Below are 18410 nucleotides of genomic sequence, written 5' to 3' on the forward strand. Positions count from 1 at the left end.
TGTGCCTACCAATATAAATGTTACCTAACCCTTCAGATGCGAGTAAGAAGGTTTTAATTAAGAGAAGCTCCCCTTCTAACCTTCAGAATAAAAAATTATCTATATTTATCCAGGCTGAACTCCCAGGCTCCCTGGTTTCAATGGCAACACAAGCACTCAGGGCAGCCCTGTTGGTGAATTCCAGCCCCTGCCACCGAGTCCACCCAGGCAGGCCCAGTAATGATTTAGGTGAGATTAACAAATATGTCAATGTCTATTTTCTGCTTAATTTAAAAGCAGCGTCTATAAAGATTTTTGACTTCTGAACCCTGTTCTCCTGGAAGAAAGAAGGTAACAATGAGGAGGGGGGATAAAGAGTGATTATCCCATCATCGATCGTTTGTCAGGAGCATTTCTTATTCACTGCACCATTGTAAAAAGCTAAGCTCTCGATCAATCCCGTAAGCCCCCTGTACAATTAAATATCTTGGAATGGTTTTCTTTCTTTCCTAGTCAGATCTCGAGGCCTCAGGGTTTTTCAGAAAGCCTGGGCTTTATTTATTTATTTCTTAAGGTAAAAAATAAATAAATAAATAAATAAAAGGGAAAAAAAGAAGTCTCCTTCCACAAATCTTATCCTGGCAAGGAGAGGGGAGTTAAAATATGGGATTCCTTTGCTCTAGAGGTACTTGACAGTTAATGAAACTGTTAAAGTTTAAATCATAGGAGCATTATAGACCTCCAGGTATGGATTGGCTGCTAATCACTAGGGAAACAAAAGGAGCAGCGCTCCCAGACAGCCCCATTCCATGAGGAGAGAGCTGGCACACGGGTGGGGCAGCACCAGGAACACGAGTGACCCTCCTGGCCTGGCAGGGAGCACAGGGCAGGGCCAGGAAATGTCACCTTTTCCTCTGCAGCCTCCGTGTCACCGCGGCTCCGCAGAGCGCTGGGATGGGAAGGGGCTGGGAAACCTCTCGGCTCTGCTCCCAACACCCCAGAGCCCCCCAGGGCAGGCAGCACCCAGCACCCCCTGGCTCTACAAGCCTTCCTCTCTTCTCTTTGAATCAGCAGCAGAACCTGCCTTAACCAGGTTGGAAAGATGCCCTGGGGAAGCAGCAGCTTTGGGTCCCACCTCACTCCACTGCAGCAACAGCCTCACACCTGAACCTCACCTCCTCTGCTCCTGCCCTGAGCGAAACAGTGGCCAAACATAAATTCATTCTCTCCCGGGAGGGTGGGAGGCTCTGGCTTCCCCTGGGTCCCTGGCAGTGCCCAAGGCCAGGCTGGGCAGGGCTGGGAGCCCCCTGGGACAGGGGAAGGTGTCCCTGATGAGCTTTAGGGTTCCTTCCAATCCCAACCATCCTGGGATTCCAGGAAATCAGCAAAGGCAGCAGAAATGCCAAAGGTGTCCAGGCTGCCCAGAAACTCCCCCAGCCCAGCTGGAGGGAGCTGCTCCAGAGGGGAGAGGGAAGGTCACAGGGAGCCACTCACGTCCCTGGAGAGACAGGCATTTTTGGATTGTCTCTTGTTTCTTTAAATGAGACAGGCTGTAATTGCTTCACTAAATATTCAGCAGGATTTATGTCAGAAAGGTGCAGCATGAACAGCCAGTGAAGGTCACACCAGCTCGTGGCACAGGCTGCAAATATCCTTGCACAGAATCCCTGTGATTCCCACCCTGCCCCTTCCCTCTCTTTGCTCCTCAGGTCTCATTTCCCAGCAGCTGAAGTGTGGCAGGGACATAATTCCAAAAAATTCCAACCCCCAGCCCCTCTGGGAGGATACCCCAGTGCCAAGGAGGAGCTGAGAGAAAGCAGGACTTGCTCTGGGAGCCCTGTGATTGTGAATTAACACCAATTTAAATGCAGCAGCACCTGCACGGGGAAGCAGCTTCTGAAACAGCATCACCCACAAAACCAAGTTACAACCTGTGTTTATCCAGCACCCCGTGAGAGGTGGAATCAGAAGAGCAGGGCTCCTCCCAGGTTTTCCTGAAAAACTGGCAGTGAGGGTCAGTTTTGGTCCTGCACCCCAAAATGTTCATTTCCAGAGAGGAGCTGCTGTGCTGAAGTGGAGCTGAGTGATGAATACTTGAGTGTTCACTCATTATTTGGAAATTTAAAGGCAATTTTGGATGCTCTTTAGCCAAGTAAGGTGTGAACCAAGCCCCAGCAGCGCGGACTGACTGCCCTAGGAAATGAAATGAATGAAATAAATAAAACCAGAGGCGCATTCAGCACACAGGAACACCTCACAGGACCAGCAAGGAGGACATTCCCACTATCACAGCGTGCAGCAGGTGATGACTGGAGGCTGCCTTTTTCCTACCAGAAACATGGAAATGCAATAGCCAGCCTTGCTGTAACTGGAGCCATTCTGCCATTCCTTTCACCCACATCCCACCCCATCTTTGCACCCATTTCCCTGCACCTCTGACAAGAGGCACAGAATCTGTACAGTGAGGCTTATTTTCACCACGTGTTTTAGTCTAATTGTAATAAATCAATAAAATTTGAGTCTCTGTATTTTGAGCTGTGGCCCAAGGCTTGCAGGCTGCCCGTGCCCACATTCCTGGGTGATCCCTGCCCACCTGTGGGGATGTCCCTCCCCACGTGGGGACCTGCCCTGGGCCAGGGGCAGGGCCACCCTCTCTCCCCCTGCCCCTTGCTGGAGCAGCCCAGCTCTGAGTGACACTTTAATAAACCACGGGGGCTAATCAACATTGCAGCAATGCTGCTGCAGAATTGATAATGAACAGGTTTATGTCAAATGATTCAATATCTCCCCATCCACCACGTCCAGCCCCGGCGTGGGCTGGCGGGAGAGCAGCTCCCCGGTGCTGCTCCCCAGAGCTCTGGGCAGGGATGACAGCCACTCAGGGGTTAAAGAGAGGCAGTGAACCCCCAGCTAATGAGTAAGAATTCAGCAGGCAGTGTAAGATAAATGGAGCTTTCTCTGCTTCTGCTGGAGTCAGCATGAACTGCGGCCCTGCGGCTTGTTTGTGGCAAATGGAGTGCGCGAAATATCAAAGGGCAGTGATCCAGAAGAAGACCGACTTTGACAAATTTTAAATTGGCCAGAAAGAAAACCAGCAAAAAAATAAAATAAAAAAAAAGGGAAAAAAAAAAAGGGGGAAAAATTATGCAATTCAGTGTGTCCTGCAATCCTGGCTTTGCTGCTCTGGTATTGAATTAGTGGCAAAACAACAGTGATGATCAGCCAGTGCTGGCAGCAATTACATCCATCTCAGGGAGATGCTTATCAGTGACTGAAGCTTTTAGAGCTCTCCCTATGTACAGTTGTAAGTGACTTGCTCTTGTGTTGCAGTCATTTTAATTAAAGTGTATGGAGTTTGCTGGGAGTAATTACCCTGTAGAGGAAGAGGGGGGAAAAAGCCCCGAGCAGGCTCCTGGCTCCTCACATGGAGCTGGGTTTGTGAGGCTGTTGGCAGGAAACTCTACCCCATCTTTGCCCCTGTGGGTTTTTTCCGTGTCCCACAGGATTCAGGGGTGGCCTGCAGGTGCCCTGCAGCACAGAGGTGAGAGTGAAGGTGATGCTCTGCTCCCCCTCCCCGCAGGATTGCCACACTCCAGCCTTTGTCCAGAGCATTCTCCAGGGGATGGATCCGTCCCCAGGCCATGGGCTCTGCTGGAGCAGGGCTTGCTGTGCTGCTGGCACTGCCAGGGCTGTGGGCAGGTGAAGGTGAACACTGCCAGCAGCAGCAGGGCTGCCCTGCAGGGCCATTCACCTGCAGGGCCCAGCTGAGTGCTCAGCACATTCCCCTCCCTAAGGACACCTCTGATTTCTCCTTCCTGGAGATTCCTGCTCCCTGTCTGACACCACCCGTGGGAGAGGGGGATGAGGGCCCTGCCTGCCTGAGGAACTCCACTGAACACCTCCAGAGAGGCTTTTCTGGGACTCTGAGCTGGGTCCCCACGATTTGGGGTGGTCACTGTCCCTCTGCTCCTAAAGGAACACTGTGAAGTCTGACAGAGGCCAAAAGTGAGGTTTTCTGAAAATAACCTCCTTGCTGCAGACTTTTAACCTGGGATTTAAGTCACGGAATAACAGAATGGTTTGAGTTGAAAAGGACTTTAAAGATCATTTCATTGGACACCTTCCACCATCCCAGGGCACCCCTCACCCTTCACCCGTTACTATGCTCTTCCCGAGGCCTATCAGGAGGGCTGTTTTGTATATAAATTGTTGCCCTGCCATAAATTAAAAAAAAAAGCCAAATAATAAAACATAACTGCAGCAATAGCCAGGATTTATCAGTCATTTGCAGAACACTCTTCCTCCTGAAGGATCCCAAAAGGCTTTATAAATTCAAGCCATACCCACATGGCACGCTTCTCCCTCCACTGAAATGTAGTCAATTTTGGAGGTAAAAGGAGGCTCTGTAAGATTATAGTCTTACAGTAAGAGCCAGTAAAGGACTATTTAAAAAGCCTATTCCCCCGAGAGAGAACATATCTGATATTAAGTGCATTTTGCTGAACACTCTGTACTTTGGGATGTTGAGTGTACAGCAGGCGCGGGGATCACTCGGAGCGGTAATAACACAACCCTGGCCATGGCAGCACTGAGCTCTGCACAGCCCCCTGCTCACAGAGACATGGACAACATTCCTCATTCCCTTGGAACTGAAGAGCACACAGATGTCATTGCTGCAAACTACCCCAGACACTCAGTGACAGTCCAGCAGCCCAAAATGTCTGATCAAACCCTTCCTTATGTGAAATGACACCTGCTGAAGGCTTGGCCCACAGACCTTTAGTGAGCTGAGCAATTGCTGAGCTGGAAATTAGACTCAGGCATCTGCAGTGAGGGTCTGTTGTGAGATCCAGTCAATAAAATATAATAAAAAAGAGAAATCAGCTCAAAAGCCCACAATATTCCACACCCTGGGTATGCTGAGCATGCATGAGCGTCATCTCACAGGTACACACCTGTCACAGACATTTTTAATGCAAAATCCTTTCTTTAGGATTTGTCCTCCTGAGAAGCTGAGAGGCTTCAGGAACACAATGTAAACAATGATTATCTGCTGCTGTGGAATGCAACAGGTGCATCTGTGATTGGCCCATGTTGGTTGTTTCTGATTAATGGCCAATCACAGCCCAGCTGGCTCGGACTCTCTGTCCGAGCCACAAACCTTTGTTATCATTCTTTCCTATTCTATTTTTAGCCAGCCTTCTGAGGAAATCCTTTCTTCTATTCTTTTAGTATAGTTTTAATGTAATATTTATCATAAAATAATAAATCAGCCTTGTGAAACACGGAGTCAGATCCTCATCTCTTCCCTCACCCTGGGACCCCTGTGAGCACGGTCACACACACATGCTGTGGTCTCGCTGGTTTTCTTCCCAAGCCACACAGATAAAAATGTCAGTAAATAAGAATGAAAAGCACTGATGAGATGCCCCCTGAGGGGTGCCCAGGGGCTGTGCCACGTACCCAGGCGCTCGGCCAGGTGGATGTACACGGGGTCCACCCTGCGCATGGTCTTCACCAGGTCCTTCCTGCGGAACCGGATCTCCACCGTGCCCTCGGGCTCCAGGATCCCTCCTCTGCAGGAGAAAAAAGAACAGCACTTCTTGCACCTGACTCTGTGTCATCAGACACTACACTGAATGGTTCAACACCTGCTGGAAAGCGTGGGGAGGGAGACAGAACAACGGGAGGATTGTTACTGTCACATTTTCTGAAAAATCCCTTTGCTAGGATTTCCTCTCCTGGGAACGGAGAAGCCTCAGAGAAAAATGAAAACAATATTATCTCATTTGCTTCACCTGTGTATTGCTACTTTGGAATGTAGTTTAGAGACTGTTTATCCACCATGTGAATTGGTTTTATTTAATGACCAATCACAGTCCAGCTGTGTCAGGACTCTGGAGAGAGTCCCAGCTTTTTCAGTAGTATCTTGTTAAGCCTTCTGTAAATATCTGTAATATCTGTATAGTTTAGTATAACATTCTTTAATATAATACCATAAAATAATAGATCAGCCTTCTAAAAACACAGAGTCATATTTTCAATTCCTCCTCCATCTGGGAGACTGGAGGAATTTTTAGCTCCACTTTCTCCACAGCGAAAACGCAGACGAGGCCCCACACGTCCAACCCCATGGAAACCACCCGTCCCCAGGCCATGAGGGGCAGCCAGGCAGCCCCAGCAGCATGTCCAGGCAGAGGGTCTGTACCTGCTGTCCCTGTCAGCGTACATCTCCATGTGCCTGGGGTTGATGGTGGGGTCGATGACCACCCAGGAGCCGCCGCGCAGCTCGCCCTGCGGCGGGATGTAAACCAGCACGGGCTGCCGGTACTCGCGCAGGCCGTCCACGATGTAGGCACCAAACTTCAGCACCTGGTCATACATGTCTGGGGAGGGACACACAGATGGTCAGCATGGATGGACAGGACACACAGATGGTCAGGAATGGCTGGGATGGACACAGAGATGGTCAGGGTGGATGGGGATGGACACAAAGATGGTCAGGAGGGATGGGATGGACACAGAGATGGGCAGGGTGGATGGGGATGGACACAAAGATGGTCAGGAGGGATGGGATGGACACAGAGATGGTCAGGATGGATGGACAGGACACAGAGATGGTCAGGGTGGCTGGGACAGGGACACACAGCCTGGCGTCACAGCTCATCACTGCTCCACACCAGGTGTCCTGGGGATGATCCATCCCTGCCTTCCCAGCCCATGAACATTCCCACAGTTTGGGAAATCAGCCTGGGTACGTCTGCACTGCCCAATTTCAGACTCACTACCCCAGACCTCTCCCACAACTCATGTAATGTGAATGAAATGCACCTAAGGGCAGCAGAGCTTTTCCAGATCTTCATAAAAATGTGTGTGGAGAGGGATGGGGAACAGCACTCCACTCTCCCTCCATTAAAATTTGTTTAAGGCACTTTGCTCAAAATTAATAAGAACAACTCCACTGTGTAAAGACAGTACATTGAAAATATCAGCCCCAAAGGTGATTTAAATAAAAGAGAAAAAGGGAAGGCAGAAGAATTTCTATGAGATGATATAGTTTCTAATGGATACAGTTTGTAATGGAAACAGGCACTCTTGAATATATATATTTTGTTACATATAATTATATCTACAAGTATTAAATCAAAATACAAGAAATGAAAAATAGTTATTAGGCTCATCTAGCCCACCTCTTTGTTCACACAGGACTGTTTCTTCCACAGTGCTTTTGAAAGCTCCCATTTAGAAACCCCAAACAATAAATCTGCTTCTTTAGGGACATTTCCACAGCCAAACAGATGAGATTTCCCTCAGAACTCAGCCAAACTTCCCCTCCCTCCCCATTAATTTCATGTCAACACCTCTGGTACCACCTACACAATGTCTGCTCTCCTTCTGGCTCACCACAAACAGCAGCAGCATTTTCAGTGGGGTTTGTCCTCAAACACTGCAGGTATCCATCCCTCATCCCTCTTCCAACCCCCTCCATCATTTGGGTTTTCTGCTTGCACCCTCCCAGTTTGCCTCATTTTTTCTGGCCATTAAAATACCAGTGTAGAGAAAATAAAGGATCCGCATTTATGTACCTCACACCTGCTGCAACAGGAACAGCCTGGGAACACTGAGACACTTTTATTCATCTAAAATCCTCCTATCCCTCGAGGAAAGCCTCATTTCTGGGGAAGGGAGAGACCACAGCCAAGGTGCCTTTGTCATTTAACCCTCATTTTAGTGTTAAGTATTAACATGAACACAATTAAGCAATTAACTCTTTAGGAAACACTCTTTTATGTTTATATTTATATGAATAATATATATTTTAATATATATAAAATTTTTATATTCATATATATATGAATAAAGAAATTTTATATACAAATTTTATACACAAAAATATATAAAAATATATATTAGTACCACAGGCACTGATAGGATCTCTCCATTTCATTTCCAAGGTCATTGCCCAAACACCCAAGAAAGGGAATTTCATCTTATTTAAGAGGTATCAAAGGCTGACAAAAGGAAGAACAATTTATTCCCTCTAATTGGGAATAAACATAAATCCCAGCAGAGACAGTGAGGAGTGAGAACCAAACAAAACTCCAACCTTTCCCTTTGTCCTGAGCAAAGAAAAAGACTCAAAAGGGGTGACAAATTTATTACTAATTATACAATTATTTTATTATGTAGTGCTAGTAATAAACCACTTGAAGTACTTTCAGCTAATTCTAGTGTTAAGAAAATAATTGCTTGATTCAAATTATTTTAACTGAATTAATTCTTTACTAGACATTTTTTACTAGTGCTACATAATAATATAATTGTGTAATTAGCAATACATTTTTCACTCCTGCCACGGGTGTATATTTTACTCAGGTGAAGTGCAGAGAAGAGCAGCACTAATTGTTTGAACAGGGCAGAGGGAGGAGAGGCAGAGGAATTGGGGGAACCTGGTGCTTTCTCAGAGCTCCAAACCTCCCTCAGATTTCCCAGGTGTGATCAGGAAGGGATTTCATTTTCCAGCAGGTGGTCAGGGGAGCATTTCTGTGCCTGTGGATCTTTTGGGATCCTTTCTGTGCCTGGGCATCCTTTGGGATCCTTTCTGTGCCCATGGATCCCTCTGGATCCTTTCTGTGCCCATGGATCCTTTGGGATCCTTTTTGTGCCCATGCATCCTTTGGGATCCTTTCTGTACCTGAGGATCCTTTGGGATCCTTTCTGTCCCTGTGCATCCTTTGGGATCCTTTCTGTCCCTGTGGATCCTTTGGGATCCTTTCTGTGCCTGTGCATCTTTTGGGATACTTTCTGTGCCTGAGGATCTTTTGGGATCCTTTCTGTGCCCGTGCATCCTTTGGGGTCCTTTCTGTGCCCGTGGATCCTTTGGGCTCAGCCTGGCAGGAGTGTGAACTCCCCCTGCCTGGCTCTGCTCCCTCTGGGAATGCCCCAGCAGCCCCGGCCTCCTGAGGAAAGAACTGATTAAACCCCAATATTTGTCAATAAACAGAACCAAGTGCTGGCTGCCTCTGCACACCCAACTCTTCCCCAAGGCTGGTGGAGCTGCTGCTGCTCCTGGGGCTGGAGACAGCCAGATGTGCCCACCCCACAGGGACACACAGCCTGCTGCAGGTGTCCCCACCTCCCTGTGCGGGTAAATCCTGGCACTCAGAGCCCTCCCTGCCCCTCTGGAGCTGGAGCAGATCCCAGCAGCCTGCCTGGAACAGCAGAGGGGACCTGGAGAAAACACTGGCCAAGACACCCCATCAACCCACCCCATCAATCCCACAACCCAGCATCCAGGCCCACAACCCAGCACCCAGCCCCACAACCCAGCATCCAGCCCCACAACCCAGCATGCAGCCCCACAACCCAGCACCCAGCCCCACAACCCAGCACCCACCACCCAACCCAGCACCACCACCCAGCCCAGCCTCTTCACTCTGCTTTTCTGTCTCTTTTCCCTTGATTTGATCGCAGTTTAGGCTCAGTCCCGGGCAGAAGGGAGCAGTCAAACCCGAGCTCCCCCCGGGGGATCAGGGCTCCCTGTGGGGGGGTTTGCCTGTGCTCAGCCCCCTGGGGCAGGCAGGACCCTGGTGCTGATTTCCAGGGAATTTCACGCTCCGTGTCTCCCGGCCGTGGGTCGGCGCCGCCTCGCCCAAGTGAAGCCCAAATCAAGCCCTGCCAAATGGCTCCTCCAGCACAATATTGCAGCCAGCTTTTCAGCATTTCATTCTGCATTATGCTCAGGAGCCTTCTGGCCACGGAGAGAGCTCGTTGGGGACAGCACCACACCACGAGCTGCCTTTATTTAGGGTTATTTATTTATTTCTTTTGCAGCAGGAATTAGACCTCCCTGGCTGGCTAGGAAAGAGGGGGTTTAATTTTTTTCCCTGTTTTTTTTTTTTTTTCTTTTCCTCCCCCTTCACTAATGTCAATTTTCAGCATAGCAAGAGCTGTCTCTAATCTTTTCCTACTCATTACACACAATTTTGGAGTCATTTTACCCACAGTGCAGTCGGCTCCTGGCAGTGTGTTTGTGTGCACTGAGGGGTGGCATAATTGTTTATTTTCCCTCCCTGCATAATCCCCAGCCAGCACTGAAACCAAAACTGCAAACAACTCCCCAAGGGACCCCGAGAGTGTCAGGAGACACCAGCAGCAAGCAGGAGGCTGGAAAATGCAAGGAGCAAGGTGCAAACTGCAGTGGCTCTGTCCTTCCCTCCTCCTGCTGCCAGCTGCCTGGAATGACTTGGGATATGCAATAGAAATATTAACATCCTCGTGCTGCCTGTTCCACACAACCCCAAAGCTCAAACGCAGCTTCTGAGGAACCCAGCAAGGCCAGACATGACATTTTGAGGTAAAACAATGTTTAAGGACTAAATAAGGTATATAAATAAGCTAAAATTACATCAACAACTTCCCAGTGAGTTGTGTGGCTGGGAAAGCAGCTCATGTAGAGGGTGCAGCAGCAGCACACGGAGCAGAATCCACCCTCACAGGCAAGGGGTGTTTTCCAGAGGGAAGAATTTTGCCCTCCTCTGCCACTTCTCACCTTTGCCTCTGCAAACCCAAAGGCTCTGCCTTGTGCCCAGCTGAGGAGCCAGCAGAGCCCAGCAGCCTCTGCCACCCTGAGAGCTCCTGTAACCTCCCTCACACAGGTAAGAGGCTCCTGATCCAATCTTTCACTTCACATTTTACACTATCAACCTCACATCCTTGGCACTTCACCACGTTTCAAGCAGCACTCTGTGGTGCCCTGAGCAGCCAAGACAGAGCCCAAACCACCCCCAGGACAGCTCCAAAGTGCTGCTTACCTTTCATTCCCCCAGAGAAGCCTCTCCAGTTGGCAAAGACCATCAGGGGCAGCCCTTCCCTGTTGAAGTCCTTGATTGCCTGGGCTGTTTTGAAGGCAGAGTCAGGGAACCACACCTGCCCAGCCTGCTGGATTATCTGGTGGGAAGAAAAATCCGCTGTCAGGCCCTTGAAGCACATTAATGTAAGAGTTAAAACACAGAAAAACCATCAGGAGCTGTGATGTGGGATAAACAACGAGGAACACGGCAGGTGAAATGTGTGGGATCTGCCTGGCCATGGGAAAATCAGGACAATCCTTTTGTCACCAACTTCAACAGCAGCATTCCCAATAATTCAGCTAAGAAAAGAGAGTATGGACAGCCTGACACTGTGATGCTGTAAGGAGAAGAGAAAGAAAAGGACATGGAGAGGAGAAAGCCCTGGAGAGATGAAGCAGGGCCAGGGCTGTGAAACCAGGCAGGGGAACAGCAAAATGTCAGAGCAGGGAGGTCATGGAGCACTGCAGACACAGCAGGAGAGCAGGGAAGGGATTTTTACTTGTCACATCTCCTGAGCTCTGATCCCTGATCCCTGCCCCTCCCTGAGTCCTGAGGGAATTCCTGGAGGTTAGGAAGGTAGGAATGGTCACACAGCAGAGTCCAGGCACTGCCAGCTCCCCAGGAATGGGTACCACACCTGGGGAAAGGAGGGAACCCCACTGGACAGGGACATGTGCAGGGGACACACAGGGACAGGGGCACACAGCCCACCCACCTTGGCCTCTGAGTCCAGGTTTGCAGGATCAGCAGGAATGCTGAGCTCCACCGTCCTCGTTTCCACAGCAACCACTCCTACAGGTATTCCTCCCAGCCTGCAAACAGGTGAGACACTGAAATTCCCACTCCTGCTTTTTTTACACAAACACCCAGGGGAGACAAGGAACAGGAGCAGAGTTGGGGCCTTTTGAAGAGTTGAGGCTGGAGAGTTCCAGAGAGGTCACAGCCCCCAAAGCAAAATCTATTCCAAAGATGAGCACATCCCTCTCTAAAAGTCAAAGAGAATAAACCACACCCAGATTCTGAGTGGTAAATCTGTGTATCCACCACCCTTCACATGCCATCACCCAGATTTTGGTACCGGTGGATTTGAGCATGAAAAATCAGAGAATCCCAGAAGGGGTCGGGAAGGGCTTTAAACAATTCCTGTGTTTTCCCCAGATCTGCAGGGGATGGGCAGGAGTGCAGGCACCAGGGGGATGCCCAGCTCTGCCTCCCAGGGCAGCCAGCCCTGCTGCACACAAAAGCCATGGAAGCCACGCTGCCAGGACAGTCCCAGCAGAGCCCCCTCTCCCTCCCCAGCCAGCCCAAGCTGATTTCCCACAAACAGGGCAGAGGCAGGGCCCATGTGCACCGAGGGGCTGAAATATTCCCATTCCCTGTGATGAAGAGTCTGCTGGAACCCCATAATTGCAGGAGCCGTCCTAAATCGGTAACTTATAACTTCTGTATTAGGGCCCATGTGACCTAATAAAGAACATCTTTATCCAAGTATTACAGTTATTTATTGAACTTGAAAACAGCTCAAAACAACTTCTGTTTTCCATAATACTTCATATAAATTTTATCAGGCTAGCACATGAAGATGCTACATCTTGTTTTATAGTGTGTCCCTGGACAAGTTGCCATAGAATAATAAAAGACAATTTACAGCCAACAGCACACATATTCCAAACATACATACAAGAGATGAGTTTTGGCAGCACTTACAGTAACAATCCCAGAAGAATACATTCATATTTGTTTTTTTCAAAGTGCCACTGCTTTTGAAAGGAATCTGTTTCATTTGTGTTATATATCCCTGCTGTGTGAGAGTCCAAAGCCACTCAGAATTTGTCAGAAGAAAGGAACTGCAAGTGAAGCTGAGCATGGACAGAGAGCTTCTGGCTTTGCCAAATCATTGATTTCCACCCCTGGCACACTGCTTAGCCTGGAAGCCTTTAAATTATAGAATTATAGAGCCATGGAATGGGTTGGAAGGGACCTTAAAGGTCATCTCATCCCTTTCTTTCCAACTCCTTCTATTATATATATATATATATATACACACATAGAGAGAGAACGAAATAATCACAGGAATGTTGTGTTCTAGAGAAATGCAAAGCATAACCCAAACTCGATTTCTACAATTGCTTTAAACACACCTCAGAACTTACCTTGCTCTCCCCACCACCACTGTCTGTGCCCAGGGCTGCATGATCTCCATGAACGAGCCATGGTCGAAGAAGCCACTCAGCCACTGCCCTTTCTGATCTAAAGGGAAGGGAAAAAAAGGGGAAAAAATCAAAGGAGGAAGGAGAGAGGGAAGAAAGAAAACAGAATATCAAAGCAACAAATCAAACTTGCTTAAAAATGCCAGCTGCAGAACATGGCACTGTCTTTTTATTTATTTAATTTTAAATAGATGACAATACAAGGGAACATTAGACAGCTGAGCATTTGTCTGCCTTCAGCCATCATGTCTTATTTCATTTCCTAGTCTGCATAAAGACAGCAATTTATCAGCAAAAGCATCATTTATTGTTAAACGATGGGGTTCGGAGAGCAGAGGGACTTCCCGTGCTTTTAAATAAATAACTCTGCTTTTTTCAAGACTACAAACATTTGTCAAAAGGCAGTAAAGTCATTAAAGATGGTTTTCAACACATCTATTTCTATTTTAAAACTTATCTCATATTCTTCTCTTGATCCTGCCTAATCTCTCTTTGAAAGAAGGAATGCTGCAGAAACCCAGGAACTAAACACAAAAATTTCAATGATATTTTTGAGTCACTTACAGAAATCACAATTCTGTGGGGCAGCTGCTGTGCACTGGGGTTTTGGGAAGCTCTGCATAAAAGTAACCCACAAAAAAATCCCCCCAAAACCCCAAATCCCTCCCAGCTTCACCCCCTGGCACAGAGCTCCCGAGGAACTCTTCCCTCTGAACAAGCACCTCTGCTTCTGCAAACCCAAGTCCAAAACCAATTAAAAAGTGGAGATCCGAGCACGCTAACCTCTGCTGACTTAAACAGGATGGAGAGTGTTTTATCAAGCCCAAACTTGTAATTACTGTGTTCTACATTCCTTGCCTCTGTGGCCCCACTGTAAAATGTGACCATCCATTTCAGAATTATCTCTTTATCGCGAGCCCGGAGCTGATCGTTGAGATTCTGGCCTCGTGTCGGGCGTCAGTTTGAAGAATATCACGGCAATATCTCCTCTAATAAATGGCTTTAACTTTTCACCTAGGAGATATCTGCTTTAACTTATCACAGGGAATCATCTGCTTTCCTTAACGCTTCCACTAAATTAAAATCTGAAGTCACTCGATTTGGAAGCCGGCATTTGCGGCGCCCGGACAGCTGGATGAATTGCTTGAGAGATGATGAAAAAATATTATCCAAAAGCAGAAAACTTAGTTTATCACAAATCTCATTTTAGCCCCCCAAACTCATTAATAACAGCAGGAGTAATGGTCACCCAGTTTGCAGCTTGTACCTACATCAGGCTGCACAACCCCAGTGGTGCCCATACAACAACTCTCCAAGATCTGCAGGAATATTGTGATTCCTTTAACAGACCCTCTGTGGATGGACTTTCTCCTAATTCATAAAAAGAAATCCATAGAAGTGCCTATTCCCAGTAAATAGATCATCTGTAAAAGTATGGTGTCCTTGAGCACTCAGGATTTACATGCTACTTTTGGATATTGTTTATAAATAATATTATTGATAATATTATTATATCTAAATATTTATACACTCTATCCATATTGCTCAGAACTAATTATTTTACAGAATCTGAAATATATTTGGGTAGCAGACATCTGGCAAACAGCCTGAAAACAAGGTGAGTCGCTGCCTGTCCTGGCCTTACTTGGGTTGGGGCGTCCAGCCAGCATCCAGCGAGGGTCGTAGGGAGTCTTGGTGGGAACAAAGTCAATGGTTCTGTCTATGGGATCCTTGGCTTTCAGGATGGGCACAGGGCTGTGGATATTCTAAGGGAAAAAGGGAAACACAGAAGGAAGTGAGAGCCCCTTTCCCAAAACCCTGCAAACACAGCAAACAGTGGCACCTCGGACCTGGCAGGCCCAGGAATTACCTTTGGCATGTAGGAAAGCCACTGCAGAATGGTGTAGACCCCTTCAAAGTCATCACACACAGTGTCATGTGTCACCCCGTTGTTGTGCATGATCTGGATCCCTCCCAGCTGGTTGTTGGAGGTGTAAACTTCCCGTCCAAGCACCTGGGGGAAGAGAAATGGGAAAGCCATCAGTGCTGGGATGTGAGCAGGAGGTGCTGGCCAAGCAGGCACACACAGACCCAGCCCTGCAGCACCTCAGCATCACCTGGAAATGGAAAGGATGGAGCAAACCTCTCCCAACACAGCCTCCCAAGCCCTGTGTGCAGGTAAGAGCTGCTGAACATGATGCCCAGTGAACAGAGGGCAGGGGTGGGTGGGATATTGGGAAGGAATTTTCCCAGGGGAGGCCCTGGCACAGGGTGCCCAGAGAAGCTGTGGGTCCCTGGAAGTGTCCAAGGCCAGGCTGCACTGGGCTTGGAGCAGTCTGGGATAATGGAAGGTGTCCCTGCCCATGCCAGGGGGGTGGAATTGGATCTTTAAGGTTCCTCCCTGCCCAAACCATTCTGGATTCTGTGATCCTCAAGGGGAATGATACCAGTGGGGAAACTGAGGCCGTTTTCCCCCTCGCCCTCCCCAAGCAGCAGTGTGACCAAAGTCCCTGAGCGCTGAGCCCAGCTCAGCTCACTAATCCCAAACTGCTCCAGGAAAACTGTGGGTGGATGTATTTAAATGTATAACTGGGGAAAAAAAAAAAAAAAAGAAAACAAAGGCCCAGCAGCTCCTTGGAGAGGCTGGCCAGAAGCAGGCTGGGGCTCCTCATTCTCTTGCACAGCTCCATCTCTAATCTGAGCCTGGGCAGCACAGCTCTTTTCTCATTCTCCTGCTGTCTCTTCCCATTTGCCCTCTCCCTGACTGATACACTGATCTCTCGGTCACTTGGCTTTCTGCTCCACTGACTCCATATTACTAATAACACCTCTGCCACGGCCAGTTTACCTCATGAAGGCAGGAGCACATCATTACAAAATAAACTCATAACTTTGACATTCCAGCAAATACACGCCGTTTGTTATTTTTATGGGTTGAGTCTTTCTAACAGACAGAGGACATTACACACCTGCTTCATTTGGATCTTAAAAACCCCCTCAAACACACAGCACCAGCCTGGCCTCCCCCAAACACCCAGCACAGCTCATTCTGGGGACGGAGGAGCTGGCAGATGCCAGCCAAGGTTTATGTGCAGGAGAAACCGAGGCACAGATGTCACAAACCTAACGTCCAAATACAGAATTCAGGGTGTGTTTTAGCACAGGGATGTTCCTGGGTCTCCCTTCTGAGCTCCAACACCTTTCTCCTCCTCCTCTAACAAAATCAGTACCAAGCAAAGCCATGGTAGAGAGACAGCAGCACAGATTTAGGTTCAAGGATAAGAAAAGCCCAGGCCTCCAGATGCCAGGCACAAGCCTAGCTAAACGCTTCCCACAGAGGAAAATAAAAATAAAGAGGATTTAAACTCCCCCTCTCTGAACTAATGCAAACGCATGTACATGCAAAATGGGCCTCTGCTCCTGCTTATCTGGAGACACTGCAGACAGCTCAGGTTTAGCACTGCTGACAGGCAATGAAACAGCCTAATATACCACTGCTCTCACCCTTAAATCCCTTTTTGGAGATGCAGATAAACACACAGCTCCTCCTCCGAGTGCTGCAGCCCTTCCAGCAGAGCCTGGGGCAGAGGGGGATCCCAGAGCAGGAGGGAGCTGGGGCAGAGGGTGCCCAGCTGCAGGGAGAAGCTGCTCTGAGGAGAGCTTGAGCTGGGATTGGGATGAGCTGGGACGTGCACAGGTGAGGAGAGGGAGCGGGTGAGAGGGGACACTGCCCTGGGCCACAGAGCCCAGCCTGGGCTGCTCCATCCCCAGCCTGGCACTGGGCACTCGGGGGGGTATGGAGGATCATGGAACCCCAGAATGGTCTGGCTGGGACCTTAAACTCTTCCCATGAAGGAATTCTTCCTCATGCCCAACCTGAACCTCCCCTGGCAGAGCCTGAGGCCATTTCCTCTTGTGCTGCCATTTGTTCCCTTGGAGGAGGCTTCCAAAACATTCCAGAGTACTTGGGCAGCGTTGCCAACACTGAGTTCGTCTCATCTTCAAAAAACCCATTAGGAAAGCACATTTCTTGTTATTTCAGAGGATCTTTTGGCAAGCACAAGCAGAGCCAGGATTCCAACAGCCTCTGAAGGATGGTCCTCAACAGGCTCATAGGCCCATCACGTGCATATTAATAATTTTCCAGCACTCCAACCCTCGCTGAGCAGCTGCTTTCTCCTCTCAGAACCTGGGCTGCTGGAGAGTTGGGACTTTCCCTGCAAAGCTGGGCTGGCTGAGGGCTGGGCTGGTTCATCTGTTTCACCCAGGATGAAAGATCTGAGAACATGACAGCTTGGAGGGCTTGAATGGGAATCATTATGTAACATAAGTGCTGTTATTATTCCAAGCATATCATGTCTTCATATCAAATATAAGTGCCAGATTTTTATCCAAATAATTCCAATAATTGCAATTCCCTTCCCACAATTTATATTCTCTGCCAGGAACACGAAGCAGAAGAGGCATATGCACGTCCTATAAATAGCCTATTTTTCATAAACAGGCAGAAATGATGGGAATGAATGTCTCATCAGAAAAAAAAACGTAGGAACACAATGCAGGAACTTCAGACCTGACTGCTATTATGTGCAGTCAAGCCTCGACAGAGCTCAGTGCTCATTTCCAGCTCTTCCCCCGCACGGATCATGCATTAGAGGGGGAAAAGCAGCAAGAGGGAAGAGAGCCCAGCTGAGCACAGAATGCACAGCCCCGTGCCTGGCAGTGGGAGCACAGACAGCTCCTCTCTGCCCTTCCAGCACTGCTAATCCCTGGCTCTGTGCAGTTCCTGCACTCGGAATTTACGAGCGTGCGGTGGGGGACCCTTCTGACTTGGGAACAGATTGGCTCGGTCTAATGCTTGGAGATTATTAAAGGCAGAGCTATACTCCACTATCAAGTCTACAGATCTTTTATTTAGAAGATATGGTGCTCTAAATGCACAAAGAGCTCCCTGTCACCTTCACATTAAAGCCCCTAGTGCCTGGTAAATGGAATTATATAGCTGTCATCTCCTTTCCCCAAAGTTTTAAGAGTACAATGGGCTCATTTTTTCCCACTCCATCCCAGCTTCAGAACTAAGAGACCTACTTTGTATTGATTTAGAGTCTCGGAAATAAATAAACCTGCTCCTCCAATGTGATTCACAAGAAATTCATGATACACTATTGCATGATATATTTCAAGCTGCAGCTCCAGCTCTTTTTTCCCTTTGGTGAGTGATGGGGGAGGTGGGAGCTGGGGGGAGGTGGGGAGCTGACAGCCTGATGGTTATTGGGGATGGCTCCTGACTGCAAATCCACGGGCAGGTCCTGCTGGTGGAGTCTTTCCCTGCTTCCACTTGGTGAGATCAGAGGGGGAAGGGGCAAAA

The 18410-nt window shown here is 48.4% G+C and overlaps 1 protein-coding gene across 3 annotated transcripts in view; it reads right to left on the reverse strand.

The window, feature by feature from the left end:
• ACACA (acetyl-CoA carboxylase alpha) overlaps positions 1–18410 on the reverse strand; it is a 106086-nt gene that overhangs the window by 6986 nt on the left and 80690 nt on the right. For all 3 annotated transcript variants that reach the window (XM_036394909.2, XM_054517007.1, XM_036394908.2), the window contains 7 exons: positions 14913–15056; positions 14688–14808; positions 12986–13082; positions 11548–11644; positions 10794–10929; positions 6188–6365; positions 5443–5555 (listed from right to left, as the gene is read on the reverse strand). In XM_036394909.2, coding sequence (XP_036250802.1) covers positions 5443–5555; positions 6188–6365; positions 10794–10929; positions 11548–11644; positions 12986–13082; positions 14688–14808; positions 14913–15056 — 886 coding nt within the window. The remainder of the gene's footprint in view (positions 1–5442; positions 5556–6187; positions 6366–10793; positions 10930–11547; positions 11645–12985; positions 13083–14687; positions 14809–14912; positions 15057–18410) is intronic.

Source organism: Molothrus ater, chromosome 21, assembly GCF_012460135.2.
Source record: "Molothrus ater isolate BHLD 08-10-18 breed brown headed cowbird chromosome 21, BPBGC_Mater_1.1, whole genome shotgun sequence".
Classification (NCBI taxonomy): Eukaryota; Metazoa; Chordata; class Aves; order Passeriformes; family Icteridae; genus Molothrus; species Molothrus ater.